The following is a 13,877-nucleotide window of genomic DNA, read 5'->3' as shown; positions in this document are numbered from 1 at the left end:
TATATCACCTGAGGTGTTGTTTAGCACTTTGCAGTGGTCACTTTTATGAGTCATGAATTGATTTAAATATTTTTTTAATTAAAACTTTTCATTTTTTCAGGGTTTATTTTGCAATTCATGTGCACTGTTTTGCCAAATCTGTATCTTTGTTAAACTTGTGCACCAGCGAGAGAGAAAAATTGAAATGTGCCTCCCTGCCTCATCCTCCCCCATGCAAAAAGGTTGGTTAGCCCAGTTTTATCCCTCATGAACTGCACGTTCTCCTCCATGTCACGCACCATCCAGAATTAGAACTTTATCACCATTCTTTCCTTGTAACTGCTCCAAAATCCTGCACCTTCTTTCCTAACAGCAGTGTGGGTCTACCTACATGTAAAGAACAATGGCAATTCCAAGAAGGCTGTTCACAACCATCATCTCAAGGCAATTTGAGATAAATAACAAATGCTGACCTCACCAGCAAAGTCCATGTCCTGTGAATAAATACAAAAAAAACAAAATGGTATCAGATAGGTAATTTTTTATTCAGTTGTGAAGTTATAATTTTTTTGAAATATTTTGCAGGAAAGATGATCTAAAAGATCCAGAGTCAGAGAAGGAAGCAGCTATGGAAGCTGAGATCAAAGCAGCTCGGGAGAGGGCCATTGTCCCGCTGGAATCTCGCATGAAACAGTTCCGAGATATGCTCCTTGAGAGGGGGGTAAGGACTGATGTGGATTTTACTTTATTTGTACAAGATTTGGAAGATAGGGCCTTGATCACCTATAGTGATCACAGTACCCCCTTTTTTTAAATTTAACCTATTTTTCTAATCAGCCTGTTCAGCGATGTTATTACACACCTTTGGAGCTGGTGCAACTTGAACTTAGATCTCCTGTCTCAGAAACAGGGACTTTACCTTTGCGCCCACAAGAGGGCCCCAATATCCCCTTTATTGCTGTGGTCATTGATTGGACTCTTGTCCATTGTCAATTCATCAACGTTCTTACTCACTTAGTGAAATCCAGACAGTTCTTGTTCTCTGTCAGTGTTTGATTTGAGCACCTGTCAGTTGGTGAAATCTTGTGGAAACATCGTTTCCTATTGTAAAATTGTCATGAAAGTTCAGATTAATTCAAGTGAACTGAGCAATATTTTCAATTTGTTATGTTTGTTCCTATCTCTATCACATTTTTGTTTGTCAAATTAAGACAACTAGGGAGTGGTGAAGAGGTATAGTGTTTGCATTGATTGTACGGAGGGAATCTGGCTTGGAGGGAAGTAGGTAAAAACAAGGACTGTAGATGCTGGAAACCAGATTCTAGATTAGAGTGGTGTTGGAAAAGCACAGCAGTTCAGGCAGCATCTGAGGAACAGGAAAATCGACGTTTCAGGCAAAAGCCCGAAAGGAGGGAAGGAGACCATCTCATTTCAGACAGATCGTGTCAGCATTAATTGTATTAATGCCAGCTGCTGTTGGACTCATTGGAAAATACTGTCCTCTGCCAACAACTGTGGTGGAGCCAAGTACAAAGAGAACATAATCAAACAATTATTGGAAGAGGAAGAATGGGGAAAGTTATCGGGAAAAGATAGAAGAATGGCATTCGTGAAGATAATCCTTTGGGGAGCTGATAAGCCAAATGGTTTTCTTTTACATTGTAACAATTCTGTGGTCACTTAATTCTAAGCCAAGTAAGGAAAAATCAGAGCAGGTGAAGGAATGCTTGGTAAAGAGATCAGATTGAAGAAGTGTCTCAGTGAGTACAGCAGGTTGAGGTTTGGGAATGAAATTCCAAATCTCATAAATTTGCATGCCCCCCAACATTACAGCAGTTAGAAATGGGAATGCTCAAGAGAGTGAAATTAAATGAGCACAGAATACCTGACATTGATGCAGCTGAAGGGGACGCTGGGTAAAGATACCACCATTAGTGTTTATTTCATTCCAGACACACCTGCCAGAGAGCACATCCTTCCTGTATCTATCCTATTGAGCTCTTTAAGAATTTTGTTCCTTACAAGCGTTTCATGTTTAGATACTTTAGAAAAGACAGCTTCATTCTTCTCAATCTCTCCTGAGAGGGAAAAACTGCTGTTAGAATTGAATACACTGGCGTATGTTACTGTCTGCTTCATGGTTTGGAACTGGCTACTGAGACTGTCAATTTACTTTATAAAATATCTTTATGTCAAACCAAGAGAAATATACCAGTGATTAATGCCAAAGTCCTGTTACCTGTGGAGAAGGCGATGTTTGACATGCTTGTACTGCTGCAGTTCGTGTGGTGAAAGTGCTCCCACAAACCAGTTAGGTAAGAAATTACAGATCATTCACCCAGTGATAATGAAGAGTTGATGATAGGTACGTGTATGGAATGAGCTGCCAGAGGAAGTGTGGAAGTTAGTACAATTGCAACATTTAAAAGTAATCTGGATGGGTATATGAATAGGAAGGGATATGGGCAGGTGGGACTAGATTGGGTTAGGATATCTGGTCAGCATGGATGAGTTGGACCGAAGGGTCTGTTTCCGTGCTGTACATCTCTATGACTCTAAAATGTATGAACCAAGGCACAGAGCTCTTACTTCTTGCCTCTTTCACCAACCATTCTTCACAGTATCTTGAGAGAGATGTTTGGCTGTGGTTCTTGTCGGCTTGGGTCAACCATAATTAGGCAGAGACCTCTCAGCACTTAAGCAAAACACAATTTTATCTTATTATTAGGTTCTGTCTGATGTACGAGTCCACATCTTGGAACAATTGCCTGCATCTGTCGAATCATGTTTTAAACCTGACTGTTTAAGTACCTAATTTGGCTGTTTGAATCTTTCATGTTCCCCTATCATGCTGGATTGTTAGGGATGACTCAGTATCTTATTTCATGCAGGCAGTTTAGATATTGTCTTACTTGGGCCTGAACACTAATTTACATATTGTCACCCAAAGTAAGATTCAAGGCTTTATGATTGAATTTATTCCTTCTGCAAATAAATTACATTCTTTTTAACTCTTCAGTTATAGAGTCATAGAGTAATGCAGCATGGAAACAAGCCATTGGGCCCAAATTGGTCCATGCTGACCATGGTGCCCACTCAGCTTGTTCAATTTGTTCTCATTTGGTCCATATCCCTCTCAATCCTTCCCATCCATGTACTTATCCAAACATTTTAAAAATTTTGCTACTGTACCTGACTCAACCACTTTCTATGGCAGCACTAGCCAAATAAATCGCTAGACATGACCTGAATCCTACGAGGATTATGATGGTTTTTGTGCGAAATGGACTGTTCCATAGCTGCTGTGGTGCAGGTTAGTTAGGTCCACTTTGTTAACACAAGATGGAAGAATCTTCCCATTTTTTGATAATGCATTTCACTGAAGCTTTCGGTAGTTTGATCTGATTTTATGATTCTTTCAGCTTGGCTCAATCAAGTTGGCCAATTCTGCTTTTGTATGATTTGATTATTTTTTCCAATTTGCTCAAAATTCTTGAGTCCACATCTTGATTCCTTTGTGAAGCACCTTGAGATATTTTTGTATTTTAAGATTAAAGACAGTGCAGAAATAACACTTGTTAAATTTGCTATGATTCATAGAGTCATAGAGATGTACAGCACGAAACAGACCCTTTGGTCCAACTCGTCCATGCTGACTAGATTTCCCAACCTCATCTTGTCCCACTTCCCAGCACCCAGCCCATATCCCTCCAAACCCTTCCTATTCATATACCCATTGAGATGCCTTTTAAATGCTGTAATTATACCAGCATCCTCCACTTCCTCTGGCAGCTCGTTCCATGCATGCACTACTCTCTGCTTGAAAAAGTTGCCCCTTTGGTCCCTTTTATATCTTTCCCCTCTCATCCTACGCCCTCTAGTTCTGGACTCCCCTACAGCAGGGAAATATTTTGTCTATTTAACCTATCCATGCTCCTCATGATGTTATAAACCTCTCTAAGATCATCCCTCAGCTTTCGACGCTCCAGGGAAAACAGCCTCCGCCTATTCAACCTCTCCCTGTAGATCAATTCCTCCAACCCTGGCAGCATCCTTGTAAATCTTTTCTGAACTCTTCAGGTTTCATAACATCCTTCGATAGGAAGAAGACCAGAATTGCATGCAATATTCCAAAAGTGGCCTAACCAATGTCCTGTACAGCTACAAAGTGACCTCCCAATTTCTATACTCAATACTCTTGACCCATAAAGGAAAGCGTACCAAACTCCACCTTCACTATCCTATCTACCTGCAACTGTACTTCCAAGGAGCTGTGAACCTGTCTCTTCAAGGTCTCTTTGTTCAGCAAGTCCGTATGCTTCCTTTTTGTACCCTCACCATGATCCAACCCTTCCAATCTCACAGATCTTGCAGGCCTGATAGCTTTGGAGAAGTTAGTGTTGTTTGAATAACTTCAAGCTTAGCTTCATGCCAAGATATATGGGTAATGTGGCACAAGTCTTGGAACCATATACAAGTGAACGTGGAAGACTGCATGTTTCACCACCTAATTGATATGTCATGATGACACTTTTATGGCAATACTCAATACGTACTTAGTCAGATAAGCTGTGTCTTTCTTAGTGGAGGGTGTTGTCATTTGAATAAAAATGACCATCTTATCAGGTAGGTAATTTATGTTTTCATACCAATCTCTCTTTCTCTCTTCCTGCCTCAATGACTTAAATTTGTGCTAAGGCCAAGTTCCAGACATAAACTCAAGTTATTGAGACTTGAGCTGACACAGTCTGTGTCAACATGCTATTTAAAGCATCATAATTAAGTCTAATCTCTCTCAACCGAGCACAGGGGCTTGAAAATGGGAATCATGATGAGGAGAGGACTTGTGACTTTTCATTCCCTAACCAAGGGAAGTCAATCTTCACACTCCAAATATTCACTCAATTCAAAGGGAATAGACATCAAAGGATAAACGTAAGATCAGGAGTAGGCCATTCAACCTGTTGAGACTTCCCTGCTATTGCAGATCATGGCTGATCATCTACCTCAATGCCATATTCCTGTGCTACCTCCATATACATTGATGTCATTAGTAAGTAGAAATGTATCAATCTCTCATTTAAAGTTGGTGACTGAAGTTCCATAGTGCTCGGTAGTTGAGAATTCCAAAAATTTCACACTGCTTTCTTATCTCAGTCCTGAATGACTTACCTTTTATTCAGTGACTGTAAACCTGGGATGTCGTGTAGTAGTCTCCAACCTGTGATTTGAAGACCAAGTGCAATCCTGAACTCTGGTGTGACAGCTCTTGAATCTTAGGCAGCTATGTTTGGTTTGGCGTTTTGTTTAAATGCTGTTATTTCTGCAGACACACCTTAAGTTACAACTTCAAATGCATTAGACTTTGTGTATAACCCCAAATGTTGTGTTCTTATGAGATCCATGTCCACTAAAGCTTGGACTCTTATTTAGAGGGACGTCAGGCCATCAGAGAGGGGAGGAAGGGAGTGGTGCAAACCTCCTTTTGAGCTTTATAAGGACAGTATGCTGATTTAACTAATAAAGAAGCACTTCTTGTTTTTTTAAAAAGAAAACATGTTTTTTCTTAATGTATGATGGTATCCTAATGTAAGATAGATTAATCTTGTCCCCTGTTTCCAGAGTTATACATTTCATGGCAAGCTCTTGTATGTTATCTATTAACTCTTACTCTCTCAGCATCCTTCCCTATGTCTTGCACTTACTAGGTTTTATTATGTAACATAATCTTCAGGTACTTCCTTGCCCAACGGATCTCACTTAATTTATGCACTACGATATAAAGAGACCTTACAGAACTTGCAATCAAAAGATTAAACTTCAAGGCTTTGCTTCCATGGGAGCTCCTGCTGTGGTCATTTTAAATGTCACCCGGTGGTAGATATTTTAATGAGAAACTAGTTGACTGATAGCATAATTGTTCAGTGGAATTCAAGGCCAATTAGTGACAAAATTGTCAGCATCCCACTGTTGCTAGTCTTTTCTAATAGAGATGGGAGCTTAGTCATTTAAGATGAAATTTTGACTATGTTTGAGTTAGGTTTGATCATTCCAGTCTTCCTTTCCTTTCCTGAAGATTTTAACTATTTGTCAAGGTACAGTCTCACAGGCATCAGCTATCCTCTGGCATGCCATTAAAGCTGAACTGTGAGAGTTGGCAGTCTATTTTGACTGAATCCCAGTGTTTGAGGTGCTTGTGCTTTTAGGCAGTAGTGCTAACCACTGTGTCACTATGCTGTCATTGCTTTTCTTTTATTTTTCACCTTAGGTTTTGGTTTTGGTTGCCATTCTCACTAAAATCAACTGAGGTCAGAAGTAAACCTATTTTTCTCATCAACTCGTTCAAAGATGTTATTACACTCCTCTGGAGCAGGTGGAAGTTGAACCCAGGCCTCCTGGTTTAGAGATTGGGACAGTGTCACAAGAGCTCATTGACTATGTGTGAATTTTTAAAAAAATTCATTTAATTCATTTCAAATCAAAGCTAGCGGTGGTGGGTTTTGAACCTATGTCTCCCCAGAGACTGGAATTGGAGCCCAGCGCCTTAGATCAGTCAGCCACACTACAGCAAGACAAGTATTAAACTTGGAGTATGATGATTGATTTCAGATTCCATCATTTTATAAATGTGGGTAATTGGATGAGTTTGGTTTGGGCAGTTTAATGTGTTAGTTGTTTTTTTTTGGGGAGCTGGTAGAAGTGCAAAGGGGCTAAAATTGGTATTTGTATTTCTGTTTTCGTGTCCAAAGAGTTTCCTTTCTGCAGATCGCAGCGCCTTTTGGATAAATTCATCTCAGTTGCTCTTTGTTTTGTTTTGTTTTGTTTTCTATTCATTCATTTAGGTCTCAGCATTCTCTACATGGGAGAAGGAACTTCACAAGATTGTTTTTGATCCAAGATATCTCCTCCTGAATCCAAAGGAAAGAAAGCAGGTAACAGTAGGACAATCGACTGCACTGAGAGAGATGGGAGGGAATTACAGTGAGTTCCCATTTAAAGCTGTAGTTGTGTTCCTGAACCTTGCAACATAAAACGTGTTCCCACGAGAATAAATGTTAGATGATGTTGTATTCTGTGTAGCCTTTCTTATCAGAAAAAAAATCATTAAAACATCATATCCAGTTAGTTGATCTACTTTACATTGCTAAGTTCTTACAATAGTAAATGAGAACTTGTAAGATACAAAAACTTTGTATTTACAGTACTTCCCACTGATCCTCCTGACAACTGCATACTCTTACCCTTCATGATCTGACTGTGACCTGTACCCTTCACTGACCATCTGACTTGTGGCTTCTTCCCTTCACTGATCCTCTGAACTGCAACCTCGTCCCTTTCCTGACCATCGAACCTACAGCTTTTTCCCTTCAGTAATCCTCAGATTTGCAACCTGTACTCCCTCCCTGACCCACATGGTGAAGCCTAACAGACTCAACATCTGCACCAGGAATTTTTTTTTATCAAGCTCCAGGCTGCCAGTTTGATCCATCGCTGATCCTGACACATTGTAGCCACCACCTGATGGCATATTTTTGAGAGATCATGGCCCTGCCCTTGCTGCCCAACACTGCCTTCTGACCCTCCTTGAATATGGTGGAGCTGCTCCCCTTGGCTGATGCAGGTTTTGGCTGCCTTCTCCCTCCCCCTGGCTGGAAGAGTGTTGATCATGTCTGGGCTCTGTAGCTGAGTCTTGGAATTGTCACAACCTTGGAGATTAAAGGTCCTATTAATTTATTGATGTTAAAGTGAAACAATGCTAAGCAGGACAATGACTTGCTATTTCTTCATGAAACCCATCTCAATTCAAAAGATGATGTCAAAACTTATCTGGCAACATGGGTAATTTTTGTAACCGTGTCATTCAGTTCCTCCTCCCCCTCCTTGTATTTCATTGAAGGTTCAGTCTTACTTTGGTTCAGTTCCATAAATACTGGCCGCTCACCAACAACTTGCCTGGGGCAACCTATAGACAATCAGGAAGCTTGCCCCATTATATTGTGATGTCGCTGTGCATCTGTTATGCGTGGATGCCACAGGCACCAAGCAGTGTACCGCATAGTTTTGGTGAAATATCTAGTGTTTAAGTGTGTAGCCCCTTTAATTTATTTTATACAAGCAACTTAAAGGAGCCTAAAGTTTCTCCGGTATTTGTTTTTATCCCAACCTATTCAACCTCTCATTTAATTCCTCTGATCTACCTAATGAACCTTTCCTGGATTGCCTCCATTACAATATATCTTTGATTGGATAATGGGGACCAGAGCTGTTCAGGTGTGGTCTGACTCATGCCTGTATAGTTTAAACTAGATTTCCTTCCTTTTATTGTCCAATTTTTTTGAAATAAAGACATGTCCATTTGGATGCTGAACCTGAATGCACAAAGACCCTCAAATCCCCTTCTGCAATTTTCTGCAGTTTCTCTGCATTTGAATAATATTCAGCTCCTGTATTCATCCTGTGTATAAAATGTGCATCATCTCTCATTTTTGCACCTCATGTTCCATCCACTGAGTTTTTGCAACCTGTGTGTGGATTTTTAGTGTCATCTTCAATGCTTACTTTCCCACTTATCTTGGGTTATTCGTAAACTTGGTAGTGGTGCATTCACTTCTGATTCAGATTCATGTCAGTTCTGATCTTGGTTCTAATTGTCATCATAGGTTGGCATTTACAAGTTCAGTAGTGAAGTTTGATCCAGCTGCAGTAAAACGTATACAAATATAAATGCATATTTATTAATAGCGGACTTGGAACAGCACACTCCATTGTCCTTTCTGTACTCACTTCTGGTCTTTCCCAAGTATTGCATGGCAGTCTGCAGCTGACATGAGAGACTGTGTTCATGGATTGACAACTTAACTTGAAAATAATGCTTTAAATATTCACTCAAGCCATCCAATCTCACACACTCTGTTGCCAGTTTCAAATTGTAATATGAGCTGCTATGTATCATCAGGCATCAGTTATTTGGATTCATTGCACATGATGTCCACAGAATTTTGGGAAAATGCATAATGGATGGCATTGAGATAGACTGGTAGAAACAGGATAGATTGGAATGTGATGGTGTAATTCATGATGTGAGTTGGTTCCTGTACTGTGAATTGCCTTGAGTACACTTGGAAAGTTTGTTCAGGTTTGGTTCATTAACACACTGCAAAACCCTACAGTGAGCATTACGAGCACCTATTACTTTTGATTAGGACAGTTATTGATCTGAAGTATGGGATTGAACTATGTAGCTATTTCTGCTTCATTTAAGAATATTCTTGAACAAATGTAATCTGAGACCATGGTGTCAATTCCTGACCTGATGACAGTTGCTGTCTTACTGACAAATTAATTCTGCTACTTCAAGTCCTACAATCATAGACGTGTACAGCCAAATGTCGGCCTTTTGACCCATGTTCAGCCTAATCCCACTTACCAACTCTTAGTCCACAGCCTGATGGGTTACAGCATTCCATGTGGATATCCAAACACATTTTTTGTTTTGAGAGTTTTTACCTATATCAGTCCTTCAGGTTGAGAATTCCTGATCCCACCATCCTCGAGATAAAAACATTTTCCCTCAAATTTCATCTAACCCTCTTACTCTTCTCTAAAACTATGCCCCCTTGTTGCAGATTCCTGAATCAAAGGGAATGCATCTTTCTATTTATTCTGTTACAACTCCCTCATATTTTCATACTCTTCAACAAGAGTGTCCCCTTACCTCTCTTTTCCAAGCAACCTAAGCCTCTCCACTTGTTCCTTGTAGCTAAAATTCTCCAGTCTAAATAACGCTGTTGTAAATTTCCTCTGTAAATTCTTCAGTGCGGTCTCATTCTTCCTATAGTGCAGCGACCAGAACAATACTGTTCTGCAGTGCTTCATCCCTCGCTTAACTAGTAGTGTAGACAGCTTTAACATGAATTCCTAGCTCTTGAAATTTGTGCTTCATCTATCAAATTCAAGAGCTGACATGACTTTACAAAATTAGTAGTATTTGTAGAAGGGTCATCTTTTGGAGTCCCTATGTATTTTGTGCTGTGCTGTGTAAGTGTCCTTGAAAAACCTCACTATTGGTATACAAAATTGACTTATTCTGAAGGTACGCACTCCTAATCTTTTCCATATCAACTGGAAGGAATTGTCTGTCCAGGCTAGCCTCAGTTCTGAGTTCTTGGAAATCTTGGTAAAAGCATCAGTTCTGTCTGTGAAAGGGAACTAAACCTCCGCTTTCTTTATTTTTAAAAAATTTTGCGTTCACCTATAATCCAACAGGTCTTTGACCAGTATGTGAAAACTAGAGCTGAAGAGGAGCGTAAAGAGAAGAAAAACAAATTGCAACAATCAAAAGAAGACTTCAAAAAGTTACTAGAGGATGCAAAATTAACTCCCAGGTAGGTGCTGCAGAATTCCATTTCATTGCAAAGTCTCAATATCAATGCATCCTTTAAAGATGCTTTAAATGCATCCTTGGCATCTTTAAAGCTTGAGTCACAGTATAAAGTTAGTTTTCAGTCATAATTTACATGATCACTCTTGATGAATCTGGAGGATGTGCCCACTGTGAGGATTTGCAATTTACTATTTCATCACTGTACCATTGTTTTAAACCAAGCTTTTATCACTGTTCTGCACAGCAAGTTAATACCTCTGTTTGCTCAATTAGGCAAGCTTCTTTGCTCCTTCAGATGGACTCTAGCTATGGGCTCAAATAATGTTGAAGTTGATGCATGTTGAAGGCCAGCCAGCTCACATCTTCTCCTCAATGCAAGTTTGGTGGCATTGAGAGATAGCAAGCTAAATTATTCTATTCATGTTGATTTTAGGTCCCAGTTTTGGACTGACCAAAAGGCCAATGGATGCATGTACTTTGGGCTGGGTATCATTGTCGACAATGCACATTTTGATTGTTAGGTAGCTGAAAAGGCTTCCATATTTATTAAGTTCTTACCTGTTTTTGAATTAAATTAAACATCCCTCAAAATGCAGACAAATCTGTCACTGATGCCAGCACAGCAGCTTTGAGAGACGGTGCAGCAAAATAGCCATCAGATGAGGAATTGTACATTAATAACAATAGGTTCGTGATGTTATCATACATATATGGAAAAGGACTTTGAAGAAAAAGATTCTTACATGAAAATTTCCTTTTTCCTTGAAATTCTAAGTTTATACTCAATTGTTCTGCAGCATCATAAACAAAAAGAAATTGAGTTATATTAGTGAGGTCCAACTTTAATTTACAAACTTTCTGATATTCTTTTATGTCCTAAACGTTTTGCTAAGTGATCATAGTCTTCTACAAAGAATATATTGAGCTTTCTTCATATAGCAAGGGCATTTTATGAAATAGATTAATTGTTTTGAATTATAATTCTTCTAGATAATGAACTTGCCAGAATAAGGTTGGACATAATTAGAATTTAAGATTAAGTTGGATTAAACTTCATTTAGAATGGATTGTTGCTTCTAAAAGGATTAGCATAATATCTCATGATTGGCTCTATGTGATGCCTGTGTGTGAAACAAATGATGTGCGTTGGAGAACTGGGACGAATGTTGAAAGAGCTGGTGTGATGCCTTGATGATATAGTGGGAAGAGGTCATTCAGCCCTCCTTTCCTATACACCTACTAATACTCAGTCCTGTAGACCAGAGGAGGAAAGACAGTGGCCTAGTGGTATTATTCTTTAAACTCAGTTAATGTTTTGGGGACCCAGGTTCAAATCCCTTCATGGCAGTTGGTGAAATTTCAGTTCAATAAAAAAAAGCTAGAATTAGGAATCTACTGATGACCATGAAACCATTGCCAATTGTTGGAAAAGCCATCTAGTTCACTAATGTTGTTTCCTTCCTATCTGTCATCCTTACTGGGACTGGTCTACAAGTGACTCCAGACCCACAGCGACGTGGTTGACTCTTAAACTGCCGTCTGGGCCGTTACGGATTGGCATTAAATACTGACTTGGTCAGTAATGCACTCATCCCGTGAATGAATGTTACAAAAAAACTAGAAGATCTTGAGTTGTGTTTCCTACTTTGTCCTGAGATAAACAGTTCTATCTGAGGAGCCATTTGTGTTAACTGCAATAAAGCTCACTGCCCCCCAGGGTACATGAGAATTGAGCTATCCTTAGTAGCCACACACGCAGATGACAAGCAACATGAATTCGACTGGGACAAAACTACCATTATAGGGCAAGCCAAACAGAGAACAGCCAGGAAATTCCTAGAGGCATGGCACTCATCTACAGACTCTTATCAACAAACACATCGACCTAACCCAATATACCGGCCACTACAGCGAACAGCTGGAACTGACAACCGGAAGCGGCAGAGACAGGCCACTATAAATGCCGGAGGAAACAGCACAGAAGCACTTCACAGGAGGCTCCCAAGCACTGAGGATGTCACCTAGACAGGGGACGAAACGTTTGCAAGACAAATTCCCAGCTCAGCGAACAGAACCACAACATTGAGCAGATCTTGATTTTTGATTTTAATCATGCCATCTTTGGTTAACCCTGCAGCAAATGGGCTTGTGTGAGTGAGGTGCAAATGCATAATTAGTCAACTCCATGTTTAACAGTCAACTCTTTCCATCTCAAGAATGGCACCTAAGCTGCAGTAACCCAACCAAGAGCTCATACAGCGAGAGGGCCAGTCTCTACTGCGAATGCTTAACTTAACTGCAACTCAGTTCCACTTAACTGCAATAAATTGTGAAATTTAATGAGGATTGCATTATATCAACCTAGGAAATGGACTGGTTTTATTGGAGCAGCTTAGCAACAGTCTTTGCTAAGCTGCTCAAAAGACAATAAGAATTTTTTTCAAAAATGTACTGAAAATACGCTGCTACAGAAGATTGTAGGTGCCAAATCAATTGAAATGTATAGAGGGAACTCAATATAGAATGTTGGAATTTGAAAAGATAAAAATGTAGTTAAGATGAAACTACCATGATTAATGGTGAGTCAGAGCAAGTTTAATTGGCTCGAGTCTCTTCTCTGAATTGCCTACTTTATTATATCACAGAATGCGTGCTCCAAAACTACTAAATTCTGATTTTAAATATTTCACAAATTTAGATCCACATTCAGTGACTTTGCTGCCAAATATGGCAAAGATTCCAGATTCAAAGCTATTGAAAAGATGAAAGATCGGGAAAGTATGTTTATCGAGTTTATTACCAGCGTGAGGAAACGAGAGAAGGAAGACTCAAAGAGTCGGACAGAGAAGGTAAGGTGGTTGTAGTTCCAGTGGAGTGAGTGGTGGGCGTGCGAATGTAAGGGACACCAGACTCTCCCAGTAGAAACCGTGCTAACCAAAATCTCCCTTTTTAATTAGTATTTGTGTATTTCAGAGTGCACTTTTATCTTTGTTGGGTTTCCTGGCAGTAGTTTTATCTTTTGAGGGGGAAAAAAATCCAATGTATAAATCAATGCGTATCAAAAATAAAGGTCATGTGTTAAAAATTAATGAGTTTTGAATGTTGTGTTGCTGTGGTGTCAAGTGCCCTGGGGATGTGGTTTCCACTGGGATGCAGCTTGGTAGGGAGGAGGCATCAATAGCATTATGATAGTAACGCACTGCAGCCTTCCCAGAAGTCCCTGTGTGCAGTGTGAATGTGATTCTTTCAACCTCTGAAGCCTAATCATTTGTGACATTTGCAACAGGAGAATGTTGAATATCTGCTATTCATGTAAATTTTGTCCATAAATTATATAAAGAATTAACAAGTGAACGTTAACATTTTTTATATTCTTTTTTAGAAATCTTGACTGAAGCTGCTTATAATGATTATGCTTTTCAGAGGGTAATATATTAAATGGTTTTGGAAATAGTAACAATTGCCTAATTTAAATTTGACTGCAGTACTACAGTAAAGATTTTACTTGTAAATG

General features: G+C 39.5%; 1 protein-coding gene across 6 annotated transcripts in view; it reads left to right on the top strand.

Moving 5' to 3' along the window:
* The window catches only part of tcerg1b (transcription elongation regulator 1b (CA150)), a 105,917-nt gene that overhangs the window by 78,508 nt on the left and 13,532 nt on the right, over positions 1-13,877 (top strand). For all 6 annotated transcript variants that reach the window (XM_072591109.1, XM_072591107.1, XM_072591105.1 and 3 more), the window contains 4 exons: positions 565-700; positions 6,822-6,911; positions 10,246-10,364; positions 13,062-13,212. In XM_072591109.1, coding sequence (XP_072447210.1) covers positions 565-700; positions 6,822-6,911; positions 10,246-10,364; positions 13,062-13,212 — 496 coding nt within the window. The remainder of the gene's footprint in view (positions 1-564; positions 701-6,821; positions 6,912-10,245; positions 10,365-13,061; positions 13,213-13,877) is intronic.

This window comes from Chiloscyllium punctatum, chromosome 20, assembly GCF_047496795.1.
Source record: "Chiloscyllium punctatum isolate Juve2018m chromosome 20, sChiPun1.3, whole genome shotgun sequence".
NCBI classification, from domain to species: domain Eukaryota; kingdom Metazoa; phylum Chordata; class Chondrichthyes; order Orectolobiformes; family Hemiscylliidae; genus Chiloscyllium; species Chiloscyllium punctatum.
Note: the sequence above shows the minus strand (reverse complement) of the source record. Positions and strands in the feature narration are given on the sequence as shown.